Source organism: Rhinolophus ferrumequinum, chromosome 6 (genome assembly GCF_004115265.2).
Source record: "Rhinolophus ferrumequinum isolate MPI-CBG mRhiFer1 chromosome 6, mRhiFer1_v1.p, whole genome shotgun sequence".
NCBI classification, from domain to species: Eukaryota; Metazoa; Chordata; class Mammalia; order Chiroptera; family Rhinolophidae; genus Rhinolophus; species Rhinolophus ferrumequinum.
This window is the reverse complement of record NC_046289.1, coordinates 40,049,846-40,074,509: the sequence shown is the minus strand read 5'-3', so window position 1 is coordinate 40,074,509 and position 24,664 is coordinate 40,049,846. Positions and strand designations below refer to the sequence as shown.

General features: G+C 33.6%; 1 protein-coding gene across 2 annotated transcripts in view; it reads left to right on the top strand.

Moving 5' to 3' along the window:
* The window catches only part of GPR137C (G protein-coupled receptor 137C), a 50,696-nt gene that overhangs the window by 11,634 nt on the left and 14,398 nt on the right, over nucleotides 1–24,664 (top strand). The window contains exons 2-4 of one of the 2 annotated variants that reach the window (XM_033109450.1): nucleotides 14,214–14,257; nucleotides 16,008–16,236; nucleotides 22,190–22,306. In XM_033109450.1, the coding sequence (XP_032965341.1) occupies nucleotides 14,214–14,257; nucleotides 16,008–16,236; nucleotides 22,190–22,306 (390 nt within the window). The remainder of the gene's footprint in view (nucleotides 1–14,213; nucleotides 14,258–16,007; nucleotides 16,237–22,189; nucleotides 22,307–24,664) is intronic. The other variant, XM_033109451.1, reaches the window with a different exon arrangement.

Here is a 24,664-nt window from a genome sequence, read left to right as displayed (position 1 = left end):
GGAGAAAGAACAAATTAAGCCCAAAGTTAGCAGAAGGAAGGAGATAACAAAGATCAGAGCACAAGTAAACAAAATAGAGGATAGAAAAAACAATAGAAAAAAAAATGAGACTAAGAGTTAATTTTTGAAAAGATAAAATTGACAAACTTGACTAAGGAAAAAAATAAAATTGGAAATGAAAGAAGAAATATTACAACTAATGCCACAGAAATAAAAATGGTCATAAGGGACTACTATGAATAATTATATACCAACAAAATGGATAACCTGTAAGAAATGGATAAATTCCTAGAAACACACAACCTATTGATTCTTACCTCACACCATCCATAGAAATCTACTTGATATGGATCATAGAACTAAATATAAAAGCTAAAACATAGGAAACAGGAGAAAATCTTTGTTACCTTAGAGGAGACAAAGATTTTTTAGACAAGAAAGAAAAAACATGACTAAAATTGACAAATGAGACTTTATCGAAATTAAAGGCTTGGGTTTTTTGCAAAATAGATTAATGAAAAGGCAAGACACAGACTGGGAGAAAATATTTGCAGCACATGTATATTTTATCCAGAAAATATAAATACTTTTTATCCAAAGCATTTTTATCCAGAATATATAAAGAACTTTTAAAACTCAATAAGAAAATTCAGTAAAAACTGACAAAATATTTTAACAGACTCTTCACAAAAGAAGATATATGCATGGCCAAGAAGCACATAAAAAGATGCTCAAGATCACTTGTCATCATGAAAATGAAAATTACAACAATGAGATACTACTAAATATAGACTGAAAAAGGCTATACCAAATATCAATGCTGCAGATTAATTGGAATACATATACTGAATATAAAGTTTTACACCCACATTGGAAAACAGTTTAATTGTTTTACAAAGTAAAACATAGACTTGTGATAAAGCATAGCCATTATATCCCTGGATACTGAAGAGAAATGAAAGCATATGTCCATACATACACTTGAATGTGAATGTTCATAGTAGCTTTATTCACAATAGCCCAAAATTAAAATGAACCCAAATGTCCATCAAAAGCAAAGGGATAAACAAAATGTGGTATATCCATACAAAGGAGTACTACACAGCAGTAAAAGAAAGGAACAAGCTACTAATAGACACAACAACATGGTTAAATCTAAAAATCAGTAGGCAGAATGAAAGAAGCCAGACAAAAATGAACTCACACTATATCATTGCATTTATATTAAATTTCAGAAAATGCAAACTAACTTATAGTCACAAAAAATGGACCACCAGTTGCTTGGGACCTGGGGCAGAAGGGAGGATATTCATGAAAAGGGCAGGATGAAATTTAGTGGGTGTGGAAATATTCTGTATTTCATTATTGTGGTGGTTTCACAGGTTTTATACATACCTCAAAACCTATCAAATTGTACACCCTAAGCGCATGCAGTATGTTATACATACGTTTATTACACCTCAATGAAATTGATACCCCCTGCCAAAAGAAGTACATAGCTCTGTTTACAATTTACTCCAAGAGTGAAATCTTAAGTGGGGAAGAAAAAAGTGTGGCCCCATCACTTATCAGCTCTGTATAACTTCATAAATTTACCTGGGTAAATTACTTAACCTCTCTGTGCCTATTTTCCCATTTATGAAAATGAGAATAAGAGACCCAACTTGTAGAATCATTGTGAGGACTAAAAATTATATAATTCATATAAAATCTTTAGAGGTACCTGGCTATTGTGTTGATTGTTAGCTATTAATATTAAATTTCGAAGAATTGGGATTTCATAAACTACATTCTCTCACTCCAAAACATTGTTTGAATTTAGTAACAAAAATAATCTGAAAATTTATTTGGAAAATTTAAAAACACTTATGAACACGTGGGTAAAGGAAAGAATCAATGGAATTTAGAAAATAGTTAGAATATGATAATAAAAATACTACATATCAGAACTTGAATGAAGCAGCTAAGTCGGCATGCAGAAGCAAATCTAGAACTTTAAATGTTTACAATGGCAAACGAGCTGGAAATTTAACAAGCTAAGCATCCAATTTATGTTAGAAAAAAGAAAAATAGGATAAACCTAAAGGAAAGAAATAGAAAGAGATAAACATAGAGATTAATAAAATAGATAGAATAAAGAGACTTGACAAAGTCAAAAGCTGCCCCATACCTTTCTTCATAATCAAATTTCAGGGGTGACCATGCACATGCTCACCATCTTCTCACTTCTCTTGCAACTCTAATGTGCATCTGTCCCATCACTCTACCAAAATAGCTATTGCCTAAGGCTCACAGTGACCTTCATGTCAACAAGTTCATTAGAAGTTTTTCAGTCCTAACCCAAACTAGTCTCTCAGCAGCAGTTAACTCCATATTTGTCTCCATAACACTTCCACTGGCTAGCATGTTGGCTAGCACACTGTCACGGATTTTTTTTTTTTTAATGCCTTAAGCTAGCTTCTCTTTAAACTCATCTGCCTATGCCATGCCATCAAAGGTTGAAGTTTCTCAAGACCTAAGCCTAGGCCACCTGTTTTTCCCAAGTGATTGCATCCATATTCATGGCATCATGCCACTTAAAATCAGATGAGTCACACACATATCCATGATCCTAACACAGCCTGCTCATCTGAGCCCTGGCTTTCTATATTCTATTAGACATCTCCCTGAGGATATCTGAAACCCTGAGATCCATCATGTCCCAAACTTAGCTCAAAACCTTTCCTCCTCCTCCCAACCACACACCTGTCTCCCCCAAAACCTGATCCTCCTCTTTGGTTTACCCAATTCTGCAATTCACTGCTAATCACTTATTTATATAATTCAGAAAACTATGAGTCGTTAAAGCTTCCTTCTCCCTTATACCTCACATTTACTCCATTACCAAATCCTGTCTATGTTACCTCCTAACGTCTCTTAAGTCCATTCACCTCTCCCCACCCACAATGCTCGTCTAAGCTACTACCATCTATTGCCTATTCTATGGCAGTTAGCCTCCTATTTGTTGTGTCTATATCCTCTGGCTCCCGATATGTCTGTTCTCCACCAGTTGCCAGAGTTACCCTCCTTAAATAAAAATCTCGTTAACAAAGATTCCACCCCTAGTTTCCTCCATTGGCTTTGCTTACTCTTAGACTAAAGACAAACTCTTTTGTACATACTACAAGGCACTTCATGGTTCCAGCCTCATCCCATACTGTGTTCCTCCTTATTCTTCACGTCTCTGGCCACACTTAGTGTTCTTTCAGTACTTTGATTTGCTATTTCCCTTCTGCTACAGAGCCGTTCCATATTCTTTTCCCTCTACTTAAAATGTTCTTTCCTTCTTTGCTTAGTTAACTCTTAGCTCCAGGTTGACACTTGAGAAAATCACCCAACTCCATTTAGATTAGATTCCAAAATTATAGACTCTCTGAGCATTATGCTCATTTCCTTCATGTCATTTGCAAATTTGCAATTTTATATTTGTGTGATTTCTTTGTGGGAGCTTACTAGACTAAGCATTATAGGAAAAGGGACCAAGTCTGATCTTGCTATATCCCTAGTACCAAAGTTAGTTAATACCGTTCCGTGTTTAGTAAATATTTATTGAATGACCAAGCCCTAGTTCACCATATCCCATATATCCCTGGGTAGGGTAATCCCTAAATATATAATTTCACAGCAGAACTTTCTCTACCCTTCTTTCTCTTTCCCCATTTACCCTCTCCCCCTCAAAGAACAAAATGCTTGCTTTAAAACAGGGGTCCCAAACTCAAACACCTGGAGAGCCCTGGTGGATACTACCATTTGAGAAATAATAGGGAATGGTGGTTACCATGGTGAACTAGCAAGCACATATCTAAAGAGGACAGCCACATTAATTCAGGTCCAGCTACAAGATGGTGTTGCCAAATCACCTGATTTTTCAAGAGAAACAGAAATTTGGATTGTTAAAATAAGAAATCTAGTTTTAAATAATGACAGGGTATTGAAGTATTGTTAAAAAACACTATAGACTAACTCTGGATAAACCACACAAACCATTTTGTGAGTCAAACCCAACTCAAGGGCTACTAATTTGTATATTCTCCTCCCCTTTCTACTTCTTCTGTATTATCTTCCTTACAGAAATAAAACAAACCAACACAATTTTTGTCTTTATAGGTTCCATCTGACAAACTGAATTACATTTAATACCCATCAATGTTAGTTAAAATGAATTCTGAGTAATTTATATCTTATGGGAAATTTATGGTGTTCTAAGTCTAAGCAAATATAAAGAAAGTGCCATATATTACGTGATACACCATTGATGTCTGCCTTCCTCTACTACACTATATATTGCTTTAGGTCAGCCTAAAGCATTTTATTTTGAAAGAAATTTTTCATGCTCTTAAGCACCTGGCACTGTTATGTGTGGTCGATGCTTAATGATTTGGATGGTTGAGCAAATTCATGATAAAGGAGTTTAAAATAAATGTTTCCTTCTCTCCATCTCCACAAATAAAATCAGAATCTCTAACTTTTAGCAAAGTAGTTAGAATTTTTCATCTAATCTGTTTTCAATAAAGACAGACTTTTATGAATTAAGTGTCCCTGTTATATTTTTAACTTTGTTCAGGGGTGTGTTTAAAGTAGTATATAATTTCATCAGTAGCCCTGAACTAGAAGTTTGGGAATCTGAGTTTTAGTACAAATTCTATTCTACTTGGTAATTGATATTTGCCAAGTCACTACTTTTGTTGGCCAGTTGTTTAATTAATAAAGTGGTTAGTCTCAGTGATATCCAAGACTAATTCTATTTAATTCTAATAGTCTAGCACTAATAAGTCAACCTAGAATTTGAGGGTTTAAAAATAAAATTATTACTCTACAGCCTAGTTCTGAGATCTAATAGTGTCTGTGAATTCTATCTCTAAGATATGAATGCCAATTTCAAAGTTACATGTATCGTATTAAAATTAAAGTTTAGGCTATAAATAAATATAAAAACTTAAATACCTAAGATCATCAGCTTTATAAAATAAGATGTAGCTGGATATGCCAAATCTGTATATCCTATCTTTTTTCAAAAATTCAGTTACAACTGCAATTTTTCATTAGCGTATTGATCACACTCTACAATTTTTTTTTTTAGCTTCAGTCTCTCACTGTAAAAATACTTAAGTAATATTTTATTAAACTTTTGTGCTCTTTCCTCAGCTATTTTTTAGGACTTTGTCTAATTGCTGATCGAATGACTTCGGCTAGTTTAAGGTGATACTGTGTACTGTAGGGAACTTTTCTGTCGCATTATGAATTCCATGGTTTTAAGCTATTTGAGTGATCGTCATCATTGATTACATTCAAACTATTACTGTCTTTAAGAACTCAAGATGAAAAGAAAGTAAGCATTCCTCTTGCTTCTTTCTCCCGTGTGATATTCTATTACTTCTGAAACATTCTGCCCTTTTTTTCTCCACCATTATCAGTCATTTGCAATGAGTCTGACTTTCTGTTTACAAAAAGCAATTCTGCTATCTTCCTAGTTCAAAAGCACAAAAGGTTTTATGAAAAATCAGTAATGTACAATGGGGGATTTAGTGTTGGAAAAACTTTAAAGGATAGCACACTGTCAGCAAAAATTCAATTTAAATCAGTTTCCTAAGGAGTCTAAATCTATAATGTATGAAACTCAGTTTCAGAAATAAATTCTCTATATCCCTTAATGTAATATATGTTAATTTATCTTCAAAGAACTGTTCATAGTAAACTAATGAACAGTCCATAGTAATTTGTTATATTTCAGGGTGATTTTCAATAATGAAATCTCATAAACTTTTCTTCTCACTTACTGTTTCATTCCTGAATAATTTAGTTATGCTTTTTTAAAAAATACACTTCTAGTTAAGTAAAGGGTATGGTAAAGGTACTTGATAGTCTGCAAGGCAACATAAAATGAAGGTATTAAATTGCTTCTAGGTCATTACCTTCATTACCTTTTGCTAAATAGATAATCTGGTTTCTGAATATATTTTTCTTGGGCACGTTAATTGTGCAAATCTTTTCTCTGACAACAAGTAGTTGCTATAAGATGTAGACAACACTACTAATAAAGCAGTATTTGTCACTTAAACATTAGGGAATTAACTTGAACTATATAACATCAAAGATCTAAGTGTACAAACATCAAAGAAAACCAGGATCCCAATGAGCTTTCAATTAGGAGTCAGGACACCTGTGTTTTAATCCTTTCAATTTCCTGTGTGTTCCTGGTCAATCCACTTAATCTCTAAAGCTCAGCTTTGTTATTTGTAAAATTAAGTTATTGAATTAAATCTCCAAGATTTCTCTTAGTCCAGGAGATGAGGGATAAGCTTCCTGTTGTCCTCTCCCAGCATTCTTAACAGACAGTGCTTATTCTCCTAGCAACAACGTGTGACAACCAGGAGAATTCACCTGAGACATAATGCTCACGGTTTTTATTGGGGAGTCAGTCATATAGGCATGGAGCATCTTCATGACTGACTTTAGTTACTCAGTCTCCAGCCTTTCGAAGGTCAAACCGATCATCACATGGTCCTGAGCCTTCACCATAAATCATATTATTAGCATAGTCTATTGTTGTGGCCAAGGCCCCAGGTAAACAAAGACACTTTTAGGCAGGATATTCTAAGGGCTTACAAATTATCTTCCAAGAGCCAGGAAAAGGCCAGATCTTTCTTTAGAATGTGCAGGGCTTAGACAACTGAGGCTTGCTGAGTTAATCCTTCATTGCATACCTTGTTTCAGTGAAGTAATCCTTCAGTACCTTCTTGAGAAAGGGTAAGAAACCTTTTGAGGCTTTTCATGTCTGAAACATTTTAATTCTGCTGTCATATTTGATTGATAGTTTAGGCAGCAATAGAATTCTAGGTTGGAAATAATTTTTCCCGAGGATTTTTAAGGTGTTACTCCACTTCCAGTGTTCTTATTGAAACTTCAAAGCCGTTCTGATTCTTGATCTTTTATTTGTTTTTATACTTACTAAAAACTATTAGATTTTCTTTTGACCCCAGTGTTCTGAAATGATGTCTCTTCATGTGGGTCTATTTTCTATCCATTTTTCTGGGCGTTGTACAGGCCCTTTCAATTTAGTCGCATGTCCTTTAGTTTGGGGAAACATTCTTGAATTTTTCATTGATTTTCTCTCCTCCTTTTTTATGTTCTCTCTTTCTGGAACTGCTAACATTTGTATGTTGGACCTATAAGACAGATCCTTTTCTTATTTTGCATCTGCCTTTGTGCTGTACTTTTGGGGGGAGTTTTCCCAACGTCCAGCCCTTCTCTTGACTTTTTTATTTCTTCTAGCATGTTTAATCTCTATTAGCTCTTTTTTATTACCTGAATTTTTTTTGTTAATCGCATCTTATTTTTGCTTCATGAGTGCAGCATCTTTTCTTACCTCTCTGAGTCTATTAAGGGTAGCGTTTCATTTGTTTAGTTTTTTTCTTTTGTATAGATTTTTCCATTTTTGTTTTGATCTCTCTTTCATTAAAAACTTTTGAGCTATCTGGTTATCCTTGGCTGTGTTTAGAATTAAGAATGGAAGCTCTAAGCATGTAGGTGAGGCATATACAGTCATGTGGCTGGATAATTTGTTAGGGAACCCCCGATGCTGGCATATTTAGGTCTCTCCTCTTAGGCTGATCAGTTTCCTCAGGAGAAAAATATTCTAATCTTTCAAAGGATAAAGGTCTAGTTTATAACATTTTGAGAACCTAATTAAGGAAGAGGGTTGAGGCAAGGGAAAATCTCTATACTTGGTATTCATCATTAATCTTCCCATTTTAAGTATGATACCAAACTATCAGCTGTGCCTGGCATCTAACTTTCATACTCCAGGCCAGAGAATAAACACCCAGATATCTGCCAGGGTGAATAAGGAGCATTTGCCCAGGGCATGGACTAGGGAAAGAGGTTTAGGGATTTAACTGCTCTTAAACAGCTTTTATCTACCTCTGTTTTAGTCACCTTCACCTCTCTCCAGTGATACTTGGTTTTCTTGGTTTCTGTACCTTTTGAAGATTCTGAAATGTAAATCAGGTTGGTTCTTGGGATTCATCTTTCTTGGGTAATCACAAATTGTGTTGGGATCCCCAGGGCCACCCTCAGCCTTGATAATTTGCTAGAAGGACTCACAGTTGTTATATTCATGGTTAAAGTTTATTAGAGTGAAAGGATAGAGTGAAATCAGCAAAGGGAAAAGAGGAAACCAGGAACAAAATTCCAAGAGTCTTCTCCTAGTGGAGTCACAGGATATACTTAATTCCTTCTGGAATGAGTTGTGACAATACATGTGAAATATTTACCAGGGAAGCTCATTAGAAACAGTACCATGGGGGGTTTAGTCATGTAAGCACTCTCTGCCTAACTAACACATACCGAAATTCCAAACTCCCAGAAGGAAAGCAGATGTTGAGTATAAACCATACTGTTTACACAAACAGTTTAGGCACAGTGAAACACACTTATCATGTAGGGAGCAGTGGGAATCCTCCCAAAATCCAAGTTCCCGAATGCCAGCAAAGGACCAACCTTACAAGCAGGCTTTTCTAAGGGTAACAGTCTCAGGCCTGCTATGTTAACTCTTTTCTGCACACATATCCATCTACTTTCTGGCTTCCAATATTTTATTGTATCCTTTCCCATTCTACTCAAATGTATGGGTTTATGCCTTTTAAAAAAATCCCTTTACTGTTGTTCTAGTGAAGTTTTAGTTGAAAACAAAATTGGATATGTAAAAATCATTTTTAAGCAACTCGAAAACAAGACAAAGCAGAGAAAAGAAACTTAAAAAAGATAAGGTATTACTATCCAAAGAGACAAAAAGATACTGTACTAGAAAGAAGAACAGACTGCTATAAATAAAAAGTATTTAGAAGATTTAAACAAAAGAGTTCTTAAAAATAAAATATGTGATAGGCATTGATAGAGAACATCTGAAAAAATTCTGGCTCTTCAATTTATAGCTAAAAGCCTCCTTGTTTTATACGCACATAGTAGCAGTGGTAAACTTGGAAATGGTTCACTACTTTCCATAGAAACTTAAGCAACTGAGATGGAAACTATGGATAGCTGCTTCTGTAAAACAATCCACATAGTTGGCTATATATGCTTATCTGTCATGGAGAAGAGATTTTGTTCACCACATTTTATTTTTGCATCAATTCCAGGTTTTATATAGATATGTTCTCCAATTAAGTTTCTATTTCAAACAAAAAAAAGTGTGGAAAATCAACTTGACAAAAAGAAATTATATAGGAAAGCATCTGTTCTATTAATAATAAGTATTCTAGTACCTACCATCTCCAAGCAACATAGATCTACATGCCATGGGGGACAGCAAATGATATACAACTCCAGTGTAACTCTTCCTCAAATCTTGGGATACCTGTGTTAATTAAATGTATATTAGGTAACATTTACAAATAAAATATATTTGTCATATTCTCATCTTTTTTCCCTTTATTTGAGAAACTGAATAGGAAGATAAAATGTGGAAGTCTGCATTTTTAAATGGAAAAATCATTTCAGATTACTTATAATTTAAATATTTTAAAATAAAGTATTCTGATAAACAGTATTTTAAATCTTTATTAATTCAAAAATTCTAAATCAGTATTTTCTAAATTAGGGGCTACTAGTGTGTATATAAGATAAAAGTAGGTAAGTTGATGAAAATCATTTGCAATCCATAAACCCATATAATTCTTCATAATTTTATAATAAAGAATAATATCCTTCTATAAATGGCACATTTAATTATTTTTTCTGGTATTAAGAAAGACCTGGAAAGATAAGACTCCTCTGACATAAATTGGTATCAGCAAAATCATTTGGATGTATGTTATTTACCATTCTACTCCTCAAAAAAATTACATGAAGTGTGTTTCAGGAACTATCCTTCACTGTCTTAACAAATAATACATAATTGTTTGACATTTTTCATATTATTAATCTTTTTTTATTCAGGATCATGTCCTATTAAAGTCTAAAAAATACTTGGAATCTACTAATATCAGATCATTTTTAATCTTACTATTATCTAAATATGATTAAAGCACCAGATTGTGTTTATGTGATGCATTGTAACTAACATATTTTGCAAATCTTGGGTGATAACTGACCTTTAATTATTTCCTTGTTCAGTTCAGCTCCCTCTCACACCCATTATTTATCCCATTCCATGACCTGTAATCTTATGTATTACACTTCCCTCCCTGTTCCATTCTCTTCTTCATTTGAACCTTTTAAATGCCTTCACTGAAATCTAGCTTTTTCCAGATGACACTTTGAGCCTTATATACATACCTTCCATCTCAATTTGTGGGAAGAACAATCAGCCTATTTTATGTTTCCCAATACTACTTACTGATGTTATATCATCACCATCTCTCTGAAATTCGTGCCATCTGATTAGGTCATCATTGGCTATAATAATGTCCACTTTACTGGGTGAATCAGCACTTTCTTTCTTCTGGCCTGGTCTCCTGTTACAATATAGAGATCTTTTTCAAAGCCCATAATGATAACCTATTCAATGTCTCCCAATTCAGTGGCTTCTCAGAGTTTTTCTGTTTGAGCCACCCAACATCAGGGTGGGATCAGCTCTTGAATGAAGCAATTCTTTCTGACCAGTGTCTTTTTTTCCTTATATATCTTGAATTCATCCTTTTATGTTTTTTTCACTCTCATCCTGTGTTTTAATGACTTTACCCCTTCTGTTTTCCTCACTCCATTAGCTCCCTTCTGATGTCATTTGCACTTAGAATCAATGGTCAATCTAGTATTCCTTATCCCTTGACTTTTTGCTATGCCAATATGGTTCACCCTCCTACTTTTTCTTTCTCTAGTTTCACATGTTAGAGTTCTAAATTATTACATGAAAATGCAACCTAGTTATTTGAACTTTTTATAATGGCTCCATTTTTTCTATTAGTTTGTTTCAATTTTAAAATCAGGAGATCTTGCTGACTGTATCCACTGTCAACTGCCTGACTTTAACTGGCCCTTTCTGCTTCTCAATACAGTGTATTCTTTTACAACACTTCTAGTCATGTGTTTCAAACGTTTTCCATATTCCAAGTGTTTAAATCTATCATCCCTTCCCAGGATATGACCTTGCCTCCTACTTTACTAGAAAAAAAATAGACTTCATCTGCCAAATTCTTACCCATTGTCTCTTTATCAAAATGTCTGTATCCATGCTACATCCAATTTTATTTTAACAAAGAGATTCATAGATTATTTTAAACTTTCCTTGCAGACCTCCACGTTTTCCTTCAACTGTCTTCGTTCTTTACTCAGAAGTGTCTTCCTTTTCAGGGCTTCTAGGCCCTTCTTTGACAATTGAACTCTCCCTTCCTCTCTCACTCTCCTCCATTTGCCATTTCACCCTCTCTAGTTCATTTCTGACCAGCAGATTATTAAATTGGAAACCGAAAAGTCTACGATTTTACCTTACCTGAAAGCCAACATGTTAGCCGGCCACAGTTTTATATACATACACTGATCCATGGGTCAGAGAAAAAGACCATTTATTACTCGTGGCAAAAACAACAACCAAAGCAATGTCCTGCATCGGGTCCCCGGCCCCAATTCCCATAAGGCAACAGTGAGGGCGGCAACAGTGAGGGCCGCAGCAGGGTGTGTTACAGGAGAAGAACCCCCAAATAAGAAAGACTGTATCTTTAGTCCGGAATGTAAGCAAATTTTCACCAAGAAGGGAGGAGAATTGACTGCCCTGGAATGTCCAGGGATGGAGATGTTCTCTATTTTTACTGTACTAGTCAGGGAAAAAAATCTTCCCTCTGACCTTAAGATAGACACTCTCTCTTATTTTCAAGGATGTTTGTTTTGCAAACCACTTTGCTCAAAAAATCTGGACCATGCAGAAATGTGCGATATTCTTAAAGAATTGTCTCCCAACACAAATTTTCCCAGGTTTCTCTTATCTTCAAATATATATCATATAGTTTATACTAATTGCCTTTGTTGTCTTAATTTCTATTAACTTCTTGCACTTGTGCGCTGTCATTCCACAGAAAACTGTTCTTTCCAAGATACCAGTGACATATTATTAACCCAATGAATGGTGGTGTTTTAATCGTTCTTGACTTTTTGCATAATTTAACAAGGACTATGCTTTTCTCCTTTTACCTCTATACTACTACTATGTTTTCTATAACCTGATTTTTAGGTCACTCTCCCTTGCCTATCTCTCTTTTCTTCACTCTTTGTGCTTTTTCATTCTATTAAATGTGAACACATCACACATTGACTTCTCATTCTACATTTGTTCCCTCAAATGTCTTCCACTTTGTTTCAGCTTTCACTTCTATAGATGACTATAATTTCCTTCTTATATTCCAAAACTCACCTGCCTTCTCAATATTTCTGCTGTTAGGTAATAAATTTTAAAACTAAAAATAAATTCCATGACCTGACTTTTTAAAATTTTTGTCTGTCAGGCCCTCCTCATTCTATCAGTTTTTCAGATTCAAAACCTGAGAATGTGGTTGAGTGGACTCACTTAAACTCAACAACAGTCTTTTAACTGAGATGAGAATAAAGAAAAAGTAGTAAAATGAGCAGTCATCTTCTGAAGATACAGATAGAGTTAAGTATGGAGGCAAAGAGACCAATAAAAGGCTGTTACAATAACACTGTAGTAGTAGAGGCAGAGAAGACATGCATCTGAGAATGATGTCAGTGGTACAATTTAGAAACTAGTGGAATAATATTTTAGATTCCTCATCATTTCCAGCTTCTGGTAGATGGTGGTACTGTTAGCCAAAATATAATAGATGTGAGTAGATGCATAGGCTGCTATATCTGCTTGAGCATTTACCTAACACTCATTTACCTTTATCACTTGGCTTAAATGTGACTTTCTTTGAAAAGTCCTCCCTAACTCTTTATACAATCTTTCCCCTTTCTCCTTCACCTTTTACCATGTCCTGGACTGAATTAGTCTTTCTCCCTTCCTAGATGTTGTGATAGCATCTTTTGCATTGATATGACACTGTGTCAAAATAGTTGGTTTATCTATTTCTTCCATACACTGAGCTCCTTGAGAGCAGAAACAGTTACTGTATTTATGAATCCATGGCACCGTTCATAGTGTGTGCTCAATAAATATTTGAATGAAATTAGTACGTTATCAAGTACTTACACTATTTTTCTTTATAATGTTTTGTACTTACCTCTTTCTTTCTAGGCCCCCAAAGTTTATACCCTATGTCAGTAGTCTTATAACTGGTCTTTCTAGTCTGTAATTCCTCTGTAGTAGCCTGTATATTGATACCAGATTAATGAAATTCCATATTTTGCAGTGCCTACATAAAAGCCTTCAATATCTTTCCATTACGTAAATAATAAAGTCCAAATCTACCAGTAAAGACTTGAGACCTTCCACACTATGTTCTCAGAATTCACCATGTTTATTTCAAATTCTACTTACCTACCTGCTTAACTTTGTTCAACAAGTATTTGAGGACCTGGCTTTTGCAAGGCTATGTAAAGGAAGTTTACTATATAGGCTATATGCTCATTATCTTGTGTTCATTTTTTGGTCCCTTGTTTCCTTTTACTACTTCATTTCATCTTAGGGGAAAATAATCTTTGGAGAACACTCAGCCACATTCATATAAGTAGTTCCATTTTAGGACAAAACATGAGTGATATAATGAAGGTCAGAATAGGTGCAAGCCCCTCAGCACAATGTCTGGCTCTTCCTAAAAGTTCAATAAATGTTTTAACTGAATTCTGTTCAAAATTTTAAAGATAGAAAATTAAATTTAAGGCTCTCCCAAAGAAAATTATTAATTTATTGTTTTATGCCTTTGGAAACCTGCCTATTTTTGCTTCATGGTAGTTCAATTGTTAACATTTGAATTTTACTTGTTATCTATTGTTATTTGTAGTTGTATCACTTTGAAACACAAAGTCAAAACAAATGTAAGGGTGCGGCCGTTTGGCTCACTTGGTTAGAGTGCAGTGCTCATAACACCCAGGTCGCTGGTTTGATACCCACATGGGCCAGTGAGCTGTGCCATCCACAACTAGAGTGAAAACAACAACTTGACTTGGAGCTGATGGGTCCTGGAAAAACACACTCTTCCCCAATATTCCCCAATTAAAAAAAAAAAAAACTGTGAGAATATTATAGTACATGCTTTCAAAATTTTCTTTCTGTACTCTCTTTTTAGGTTATATGTAAAATCAGATGTGCCACTGAACTTGACAAACACAAGTAAGTTTCATGAGTAGCAAAATCTAAATTTTTTTACAGTAGAGTTCTCAAAGTCTAAGAGCATGGTGAATGAGGGTGCTGAGAAGCAGTTTTATAGAAAATCAAGTAGTTAGATTAGTTCATAGGAAGTGAACTGAGTAACTCACAGTAGTCTCCCTTCAGCCACATTGCTACCAACAATCTTTTTTCTGTTGCTCTGCCACTATGCTGCCTCAGATATCAGATGTAATTTCATAGGGTCCACAAAACACTGAAGTTAGATTATGCTGTTTGGGGCAAGAATGTATTATATAGTTCCATGAAATAAGTAATGTTTCAGTATTCGTTAACCTCAAAAATTGGAGTGCTAAGCTATGGAGTCAGGAGACTTGGGTTTCAGACCAATTCTCCTACTAACTTGCCAACTGTGCAACTCATTTAACCTCTTTGTGCTTTGGTTTCCTAAACTGCTATAAACCCCTGGATATATGGATAATTTCAAGGTCTGGTTTGGGTTTCAAACTATGTAATTATTGTTTTCATTATTTAATCTGAGAGAATAGTAAGAGCTAAGCTTCTTAAATTTTTAAATTAATGCTTTAAAGTCTAATGCCATTTTTAAATGGTTTAGATACTAATTTCATAACAGCGAAGATGGCCCAACTGAGTGATTATTAAATTTGTATTTAACGAAATTACAAACATTTTAAGCTGAAAGAATTATTGTACCTAAAGTAACACACTAATAAATTTAATTTCTCATTGGTTTTATAAACATCTAATAAATCTTTGTACTTTGCATGTACACTTAACAAAAATTGCTTGTTGAAGATTGCTTTACATATTACCTTCATTGTACCTTGTGTAAACTATTTCCAAAGGCAAACAACGTTCTATGATTCCCATTATTGAAAGTGACCCCAAATAGAAGATATTAGGATGCTAAATAAATTTCTGGGTCATATTAATTTGGAGTATAAACGTATCTGAACTGGAGTTACATTCAGATAGATAGCTATTACAGCTACTTGATACAGATAGCCATGCCTTACCTGAAGAGTTTTTATGAGGTGGTCTAATTTTTCTTAAGGGAAAGTAGTTAAGCATTTCATTTTCAGAGTTGCTCTGTATGCGTAGGAGACATGCAACTTTATGAGAAGGTGAGGTACTGACAAGCACTTGGACCTCTGCTGTCCCTATGTTCTTCTTCAGTCATGTCTGAAAATAATGTTTGCTGTAGATAACCAGAAGTTCATAAAATTGAACACTGTTTAAAACATATTTCCCTTCTTAAAATTAATATTAGTGATCAATTTAAATTTAGATATAGTTTAGTAATTTTCCAGACAAATTATAAAAGCCTGGTAATTCTTGGAGTGGAAAGATCAATGAAAATATGCTTAGTAGTTATAAAAATGAAAAATTCAGGATTACTTGAATTAGTGTTAAAATAGTCCTCTCTTATTCTTCCTGGTAAAGGCAATTCAAGTGAGATAATTTTTAAATTAATGCTTTAAAGTCTAATGCCATTTTAAACTTTTATTTTTTTAATTAATGCTTTAAAGTCTAATGCCATTTGAAAATGGTTTAGATACTAATTTCATAACAGCAAAGATAGCCCAAGTAACTCTAAATGATTATTAAATTTGTATTTAATGAAATTACAAACATTTTAAACTGAAAGAATTATTATATCTAAAGTTACACGCAATAAATTTAATTTCCCATTAGTTTTATAAACATCTAATAAACTCATTTTTTTTTCTTTCAGAATTCTGTTGCATTTGGGCTTTATATTGGCAAGCCTTCTCTTTTTAGTGGTGAACTTGACTTGTGCAATGCTAGTCCATGGAGATATCCCAGAAAATCAGTTGAAATGGACTGTGTTTGTTCGAGCATTAATTAATGATAGCCTCTTTATTCTTTGTGCCATCTCTTTAGTTAGTTACATATGCAAAATTACAAAAATGTCATCAGCAAATGTCTACCTCGAATCAAAGGTAAGTGTATCTCTTAAATTTTCACTTGAAAATCTAACTTCAAATCCTCATCAGATGAAGCATATTTTAATGGAAAAATTGTAATTTTTTAAAGTATTCTCAATGACAGGTACAGTCTTGGGCATGAAGGAGTGGTCACAAGAAATTAAAAAGTATTCAAAACTTGGCCCTTACTAAACAATGATTTGAAAAAAAAAAGCTTATACTGAGCATACTGTATTTTCTATGACTTAAATCCTCTGCATTGGAGGCCAATTAAACAGAATAAACCAGAACTTATATCAATATATCACAAATAGTCTATATATAAAGCCACAGTAACAACTTAGTATTTCCTCAGTCAGGATGGCAGTGTTGCCATTAAACAAATTTACCGGATTACGTCTACATATATTTAGCAATGTTAAGATGTGATACGGGTAAAGTGGTGTTTATTTGTATAAAGGTTTAGAGAATGTTACTTCACCCCATAGTATGAAGTCCATATGAAATTTGAAACAGCTAGTATTGTAACTAAATTTACAAATGCCTTGATTCTCCCTTTCATTATACTTTGGATCAGCAAACAGAAGCCACATACTAACTTATTAACAAAAAAACCATGGAAGTTTCTACTGTTATTGATTGACAGTGTGGTTGAGCCATGATCAGTCATTATTATAGTGCATGTGTGGCATTGGGTGTGGGGTTATAGATGTGTGGAGATGGAGGGGTGGATTTATGCATACACATGAGCTTGCTTTCATTTGGCATCATTGCCTGTTCACTGAAGACAAGGAAGATTGTATCCTTAAACAGACAGTTCTCTGAAATATTTTTAGATTTCTGTATTGTTCTTATCCTTACTATAGTCCTAGCAAACTAAGGTATTATAATTAAATGTATGGTAATCAACTTTTTAAATTTAGGCGGAGACTGTCCTTTTACTTTTTAAACATATCAGTAGAATGCAGAATAAATACAGAAATACAAATATATAATATACATAAATATATATGCATACATCTATTTACATACATACATATAGATATGAGAGAGAGAGAGAGACAAAGAAAGATAGAGAGGTGGTAGGAGGGAGCAAGACTGACTTAGACTTTCAAACCTATTAATCTTACCTGGAAAATTATTTTATTCAACTTCTATTCTAAAAAGTTAATTCCTAAAATTTATGTATTTTAGCTAATTATCCTGGCTTCAGTTTAAGTATTAAGAATAATATTGTCACTGTTATGGTACATAATCTTTTGGTGTAGCAACAGCATCTTCACTTAGTGTGATATCACCTCAGGATGCATAACTCCTGCTTATCTAGTGATAAAGCATAAATAGATGTGGTTGAATTTAAAGGGCTTCTTTTCTGGATACCTAGAAATTTTCTAAGTTTGGTTTTACTTGCTTCGAAATAGTTCTCTGAATATAGTAAAGTTGCCAATCTGAGGAGAAAAATTCATCTGATAACTCCTCCAGAATTATTTCAAACATCTTCCCCTAACTATCATATGAACAGTATTGACTTTTTTTTTAAGTATTAAATTTAAAAGATGCATGGATTCAGAATTCCCTAGCAATATTACAGAAAGAAATGTTCAAATACGTACCTATAAAGGTAAATACAACATGAAATACTGGATTATTTGTATTACATTGTACTATTATGTAGCTCTTGATCTTCCTAACTAGATTATAAACTTCCATACATCATCTTGCTGTCACATTCTTCTTGTAAAATCACTAGGCTCGTTTTTGTTTTCTGACTTCTATAACAATATATAGTTTCTCTTATTTAATCAACAAATGTCGGTTGAGCCAACTCCCTTCTCTACTTTCACAGTAACACTGTTTCTTGCTATCCCTAAGAGCATTTCCTTAAAGCTCAGACTTTGGTCCTTTGTTTATCTCTTTTCACTCTTCCTTCTGCTACATATTTATTCAGTGATGATGAGGTCCTCCATAATTTATCTCAAGCAAATCTGACCTACCTTATTTGTAAATGGCATATAGTATGTTTCCTGTCCCTATATCCTTACCCTGTCTCATCTTGCAGGAATGTCTTCCCTCTCCCAGTGCTCTATACATGTTGTCCTTATCTTACCCAACTTTAAAGCCATAACTAATTTTTCCCCCTAAAACTTTTAGGAATTTAATTTGGTCCCTTCTCTTCCATCTCCAAAATAAAATTTAGAAATAACTCTATCTAAATTCTCTTTAAATTTTATTTTATTCTTCTAGCGACTAGAACAGTGCTATGATTTGGTTCTCTTTTTTCAAAGTAGCAACTCTAACTTGCTTTTTAAATATAAGTTATTGCTTTTTAAATATAAGTTATTTAAATATAAGCTTTTTAAATATAAGTTATATAATTTGAATAATTTATTTCTGCTTTTTCATTTTTTAATTTTCTTACTTATTTGAGGTTTCTTTTTTCCATGGCTATGCGTATGTTCTTATATAGATACTTAATTTAGTATTTTGTAAACTAATGAAGATATTTAGAGCAATATATTTTCTCAAGTACTGCTTTGGCAGCTTTCCATAATCTTGTTGTAATGCAGCAATGTTCTTATTTAACAAAAACAAAGAGCATTTGCTCTTTGCATTTCGAACATGTCTCAACCGTGACATATTTACACATCAGTGTGAATTAGATATTATCTCTCTATATAGGTCTTCTTTCATCTCACTTTGGGGGGAAGTCTAAAATTCAGACTTCTGTCCTGTTCAGGCCCTCTATTCAATAAGAAGTTGCCAGTTTTATTCTCTGCTTGCTTGTCCATGCATATGAATCCGGCCTACTAAACACTGTAGAATTTCTGCACTCCAGGTTCTTTTTAGAGAAAATAAACTCTCAACTGTTAAATTCAAAAACTTAATTTCCAAAAAGATTCCCTGAAGGATATACTGTCTGCCCATTTCCTACCTATTCTACATCTTATCCTCAGTCCAATCCAGATCATCGCGAAGTTTTATGCTAAGACTGCCTTGTTCCCTGTATAGAATTGTCTTTTCTGATCTACACTCTGACTTTACGCTTTGGCCTACATCAAGAAATATGTAAAAAGTTTCTTGTAAGAAACACATATCTTAAAGTCATCATTGTATAATAGCGTTAAGGATATTGTCTACACCATGTTCCCCAGAAAAGATCTCTTTCTCCAGTTCAGTAGCAGGTAAAACAGTATTGATCAAATCTTCTCTCCTCTGGTTACTATGTTGTTCGGAGGCAATTATGTGACTCATCAATCATAGATGACCTTATCATACCCAGTTTTGGTTCTGGCTCTACCTCTAATTTATTCTTTCTTACCACCACCACCCCTCACCCTCCGCCACACACACACACCACACACATACACACACACACACCACACACACACACACACACCACACACACACACACACACACACACACACACTCCTGTTTAGTTTTTTATTTTTTGTGTATGTCTGTAACTATTTCAAATTCTCCTTTTCAATGAGGATGCTGTAAATAGAAAAGAGATTGGATATACTTTTAGATATATTTATGTTTCTGTTTTCAGTTATATCGATTTTTAAAATTAATTTGGAAAGACCTTAGTAAGAGACTGTATATTGTAGTGATTAAGAGCTGGAAACCTGGGATCCCAGAGATAAGGATGTAAATCCCATTTTCCTTCTTATTGGCTTTGTGACATTGAACATGTAACAGCATCTCTCAGCTTCACTCTCCTGATCTATAAAATGGAAATGATAGTGTTGATCTCATAGGTTGTTATGAGGATAAGAGTAATAATACCTACCTTAGGAGGTTGTTACAAGGATTACAGGAAAATGCATATAAAGTGCTTAGTAGAGGGCCTAGCATTTGGGAAGTGCTTATAAATGTTAGCTCTTATGATCCTAATGAGTACTAGAAGATGGCAGTGTAGCTTAAGGAAGTTCTCGAATACCTGAGATTCTTGGCAAAATTTATCTGGAGAGGGGTCCTATATATGGAATCAAATTCTCAAAAGAAACAGTGATCCAAAAAAAGAATGAGAATCACTGAAGAACAGGATTTCTCTTTTAAATATCTTATTTTCATTTTTCTTTAGTCTGCCTTAGTTATGTACCATTCTACCCAGATTTTGATAAAGGTTGATGTCTTTGACAGATTACATTTTATCTAATATTTAACTAGTGTTTCTTAGAAATTTTTGGGCCATATATTGTTGAACTTATGTAACAGCCTTTTAAATTATATTTTGATTCTGTATCATTTATTACAATCTCAGTTTTATTTGCATGTGCATAACAGACCTAACTTTTTGTCTATTGGTAACATTTCATGTGTTTCATTAAGTCAGACAAACTATTATAGAGTTTGGAGTTTTTTTTACAAACTTTTCATAGTGTAAGCAAATAGCTTATATTTATTGACATGATTTTTAGTATTGGTCTTTTTCTCCCATTAAGATTCTTTTATTTTTATTGCGGTTTGCTTTGCCTTCATTTGTATGATTTCTGTGGTACTTTCTAATGTATTTACTTTTAATCAGAATTACATAACTTTTAACATTAAAATACATACTGATGCCATTATTTTTATTCTAATATTCATTTGCATTTCAGAACAATAAGAATATTCATAAGAATATAGAAGAAGACATATCATTTTTAAAGGAGAAAATAACTTAGCACAAAGCAGTTTAAACCGATGGTAGAAGCTTAGTCCCTAAAATGGCAAATTGGGATTATCTATATGAAAGACCACTCAACGGCAGGGTGGGAATAAAATTAAGCTTTTAGGTTTATATCTCTAGTCAGGGATCAGCACAGTTTTATATCTGGGTAAGAGTGTAAAAGGAATCATCGTCAGATATTCAAGATTAGCTTGTGTCCCAGCCCAGTAAGCCACTTGCAAATAATGCATTCTCTCTCTCTCTCTCCTGACTTCTAACAGTTTTCATTTTTATGTAAACCTTTCTGCCCCATGTTCACTCAACCTTTGATCCGTATTAATTAATCTGGTGGGATAGCAGGCAGCATTAGCATCTTGCAGACACACAGTACCATTCAACTAAACTATATTTCTTATATTTCATGGAGACCAGCTGATCCTGTAAGACTAAAGCAGCGGTTTATGGTAACTTAGGCTCTGATTAAAGAAACAGATTAAAATACTATTAGTGTTTCTCTTCTACCACCCTGAAATATGACTTACCAGAATTTGGGGAGGATGGTGTTTGAAAAATAGAGTCTACATCATCATCTGGAATAAGCATGATTGCCATCTTTTCAATATTCTGTTATAATTTCTTGAGTTACTGGGATTTACTTTACCCATCTTAAGCTGTGGCACTTCTTTAGTTTGTTGCCTTTGTTACTCCAGTTCTTAAACCTCAAATCTTATTCGTTCTTGTGTTGCTGAGTTGACCTACTGTATGCTGGTTTCATTGAAAAAATCCCTTACAACTTTGCATTTATAACTTTTATCTACTGCTACATTCAAGTAGCTTTCCCTTTATACTCTAGACTCTTTTGCTAGACCAACTAGCATTTTCAGATTTTTTTTTTTTCATGTCCAGAAGGTCCACCCCATTCAAAACCGTCAACTCCGTGATGGTAGTGCCATAGGAACCAGAGATCTAATTTCACAATGTCTTACTTTCCTTAAGCTATTTTTGAAACTGTTTAGGCCTTATAATTATCAAAATATATATTTAAATTTATTAGTGAAACTAGTATTTTGTTTTCTTATTTTTGATGTTTAGTTTGGCATTTTAATTAAAATAGGAAATAGCATTTGTGACATGGTTTCAAAAAATATGTGCAGGGTTCTGCTTCAAGTAATGGCTGAGTAGCTTCTATTGGACCAAACTTCCACAGATAGCAATGATAAATTCTGGACAAAATCTAAAAAGCACTGGAGGCACTGGAGAACAACCACTTAGAAGAAGGAAATGACACTGAGTGAGTTTCCTGTTTTTTACAGCTTCTAGCCAGCGGGAAGTCCCATCCATGGGGCAGTCAAAACCTGAAGAGAAATCTGCTATTTTACTTGCTTGAAGAATTCAGAAGACAAAATTCAAGTAACTACCACAGATGGAAAGTGAGTGGAAAATCTCATGAAGAAGACAGCCAGAAAGAGAAAACCCCAAATTCTGATTATAAACTGCCAAATTCTGATACATGAATTACACATGTGCAGGACAGACTCCAAGCAGCACAGTTAAAAATAAAAGAATTGAGCTGAGATTTCACCTGCTATCCACGCATGGGAGACAGTTTGGGATTCGAGTCTAGCCAAACTAATTTTTTGCTAAAAAAAAAAATAATAAAAATAAAAAAGAGAAAGAAAAAGAAAAATCAATACTTTTCTAAGGAATATAACTGAATCCAGATTTTCTAAAACATGTCACTCACAATGTCCAGAACACAATCCAAGATTACTAGATATATGAAGAAATAGGAAAACTATAACATACTCAAGAGCAAAAAGCAAAACCCAAAAGCAGTCATTGGAAGCAATCCTCCACAGATGACCTAGATGTTGGATTTATCAGACAAACATTTTATAATGTGCTCAAGAGTGTAAAGGAAAATATACTTGGATGAATAAATAAATAGGAAATCTCAAGAGAAATAGAAACTATAAAAAATAAATTCTAGAATTAAAAATATAATATTTAAAATTAAAAAGTCGCTACTTGGGCTTAACAGCAGATTGGAGATGAAAGAAGAAAGAGTCAATGAATTTAAATCAATAGAAATTATCCAATCTGAAGAACAGAGAAGGGTAGGGAGGAAAGATAATATAATGAACAGAGTCTCAGAGCCTAGTTATGTAATTGCAATACCCAAAGGAAAAGAGGGGAAAAAATGAGGTGGGAAAAAATATTTGAAGAAATAATGATCTAAATTTTCCAATTTTAATAAAAGACAGAATTTCCAGTTTCATGAAGCTCACTAACCCGAACAAGGTGAATACAAAGAAAGTCTCACCTAGGTTCATTATAGTCAAAGTACTTAAAACCAAAAATAATAAAAAAAATCTTGAGATCAGAGTAAAATGATCCATCCATAAAGGAACATTGATTCAAATGATCACTCACTTCTTATCAAAAATAATGGAGGCCAGAAGACATGGAAACAATATCTCTAAAATGCTGAAAGACAAATCTTGTCAACTCAGAGCTATACCCAGTGAAAATATTCTTAAAGAATGAAGAAGAAATAAAAATATTTTCTGATAAAAGAAAACTAAGAGGGTTAGTTACCAGCAGATCTTCACTACAAGAAATGCTAAGAAAATTCTACAACTGAAGGGAAGTAAAACCAGCTTGAATTTCAGCTCTTCAGGAAGGAATGAAGAACACAAGAAATAGTAAATGTGTGGGTAAATATAATTTCTTAATCTCTTTAAAATATAAGAAACAAAAATTATAACGTGAGGTATACATATGTAGCTATATATATATGTATATTTCTCTATATACATAATGTATATAACAACTATAGCAGCTATAGCATAAATGAGGGGAAAAATGGACCTATATGGTTGCAAGATTCTAATATTTTATGTTGAGTGGTATAATAGTAACTATTACTTAGTTAAGGATATGTATTATAATCCTTAGAGCAGTGGTTCTAAAACTTTTTGGTCTCAAGACCCTATTACATTCCTAAGAATTATTGAGGACCCCAAAGAGCTTTTGTTCATGTAGAATAAAACTACCTAGATATAAATCAGAAATAAAAATTGAGAAATTCTAAAAATATTCATTTATTCATTTAAAATAACAATAAATCCACTATATGCTAACATGAATAATGTTTTTATTAAAAATAATTATATTTCCCAAAGCAAAAATAAATTAGTGAGAAAGTGGACATTGCTTTACATTTTGCAAATCTCTTTTAATATCTGACTTAATGGAAAACAGCTAGATTTTCATGTCTGCTTCTGCATTCAATTGTTGTGATATGTTGTTTAGGTTGCAGTATATGAAGAAAATTCATCCTCACACATACATGTAGTTGGAAAATGGAGGAGAATTTTAATAGCCTTTTCAGAAAATTGTGGGTATTCTTTTATACTACACCAAAACTCTGAAGTGGAGGTTTCTTAAAGGTTAGTTGTCATGTGGAACCTGAAACACTATTAGTGAACCTAACTGTCCTCTTCATTGGTCTATCTTGCACGTTGAATAATTTTGTAACATCATGCATTGATCATTGGAAAAGAGTGGCCACAGATCTTCAAAATGTTGATACATTTCATTGACAATATCCAAAAATCACATTTGTTAATATCACCACCAGTCTCATTAGAAAAGCATTTAAGTTTTGGGAAGCTGCCAGTCTTACAGTGGATACAAGTGCTTACAAGTTTTCAAAAATTCTAATTTTCACTTGAAAGTTCGTATTTCATCATTGTCAGGTGTTTTCTTTGAAGTGACAGGCTCAT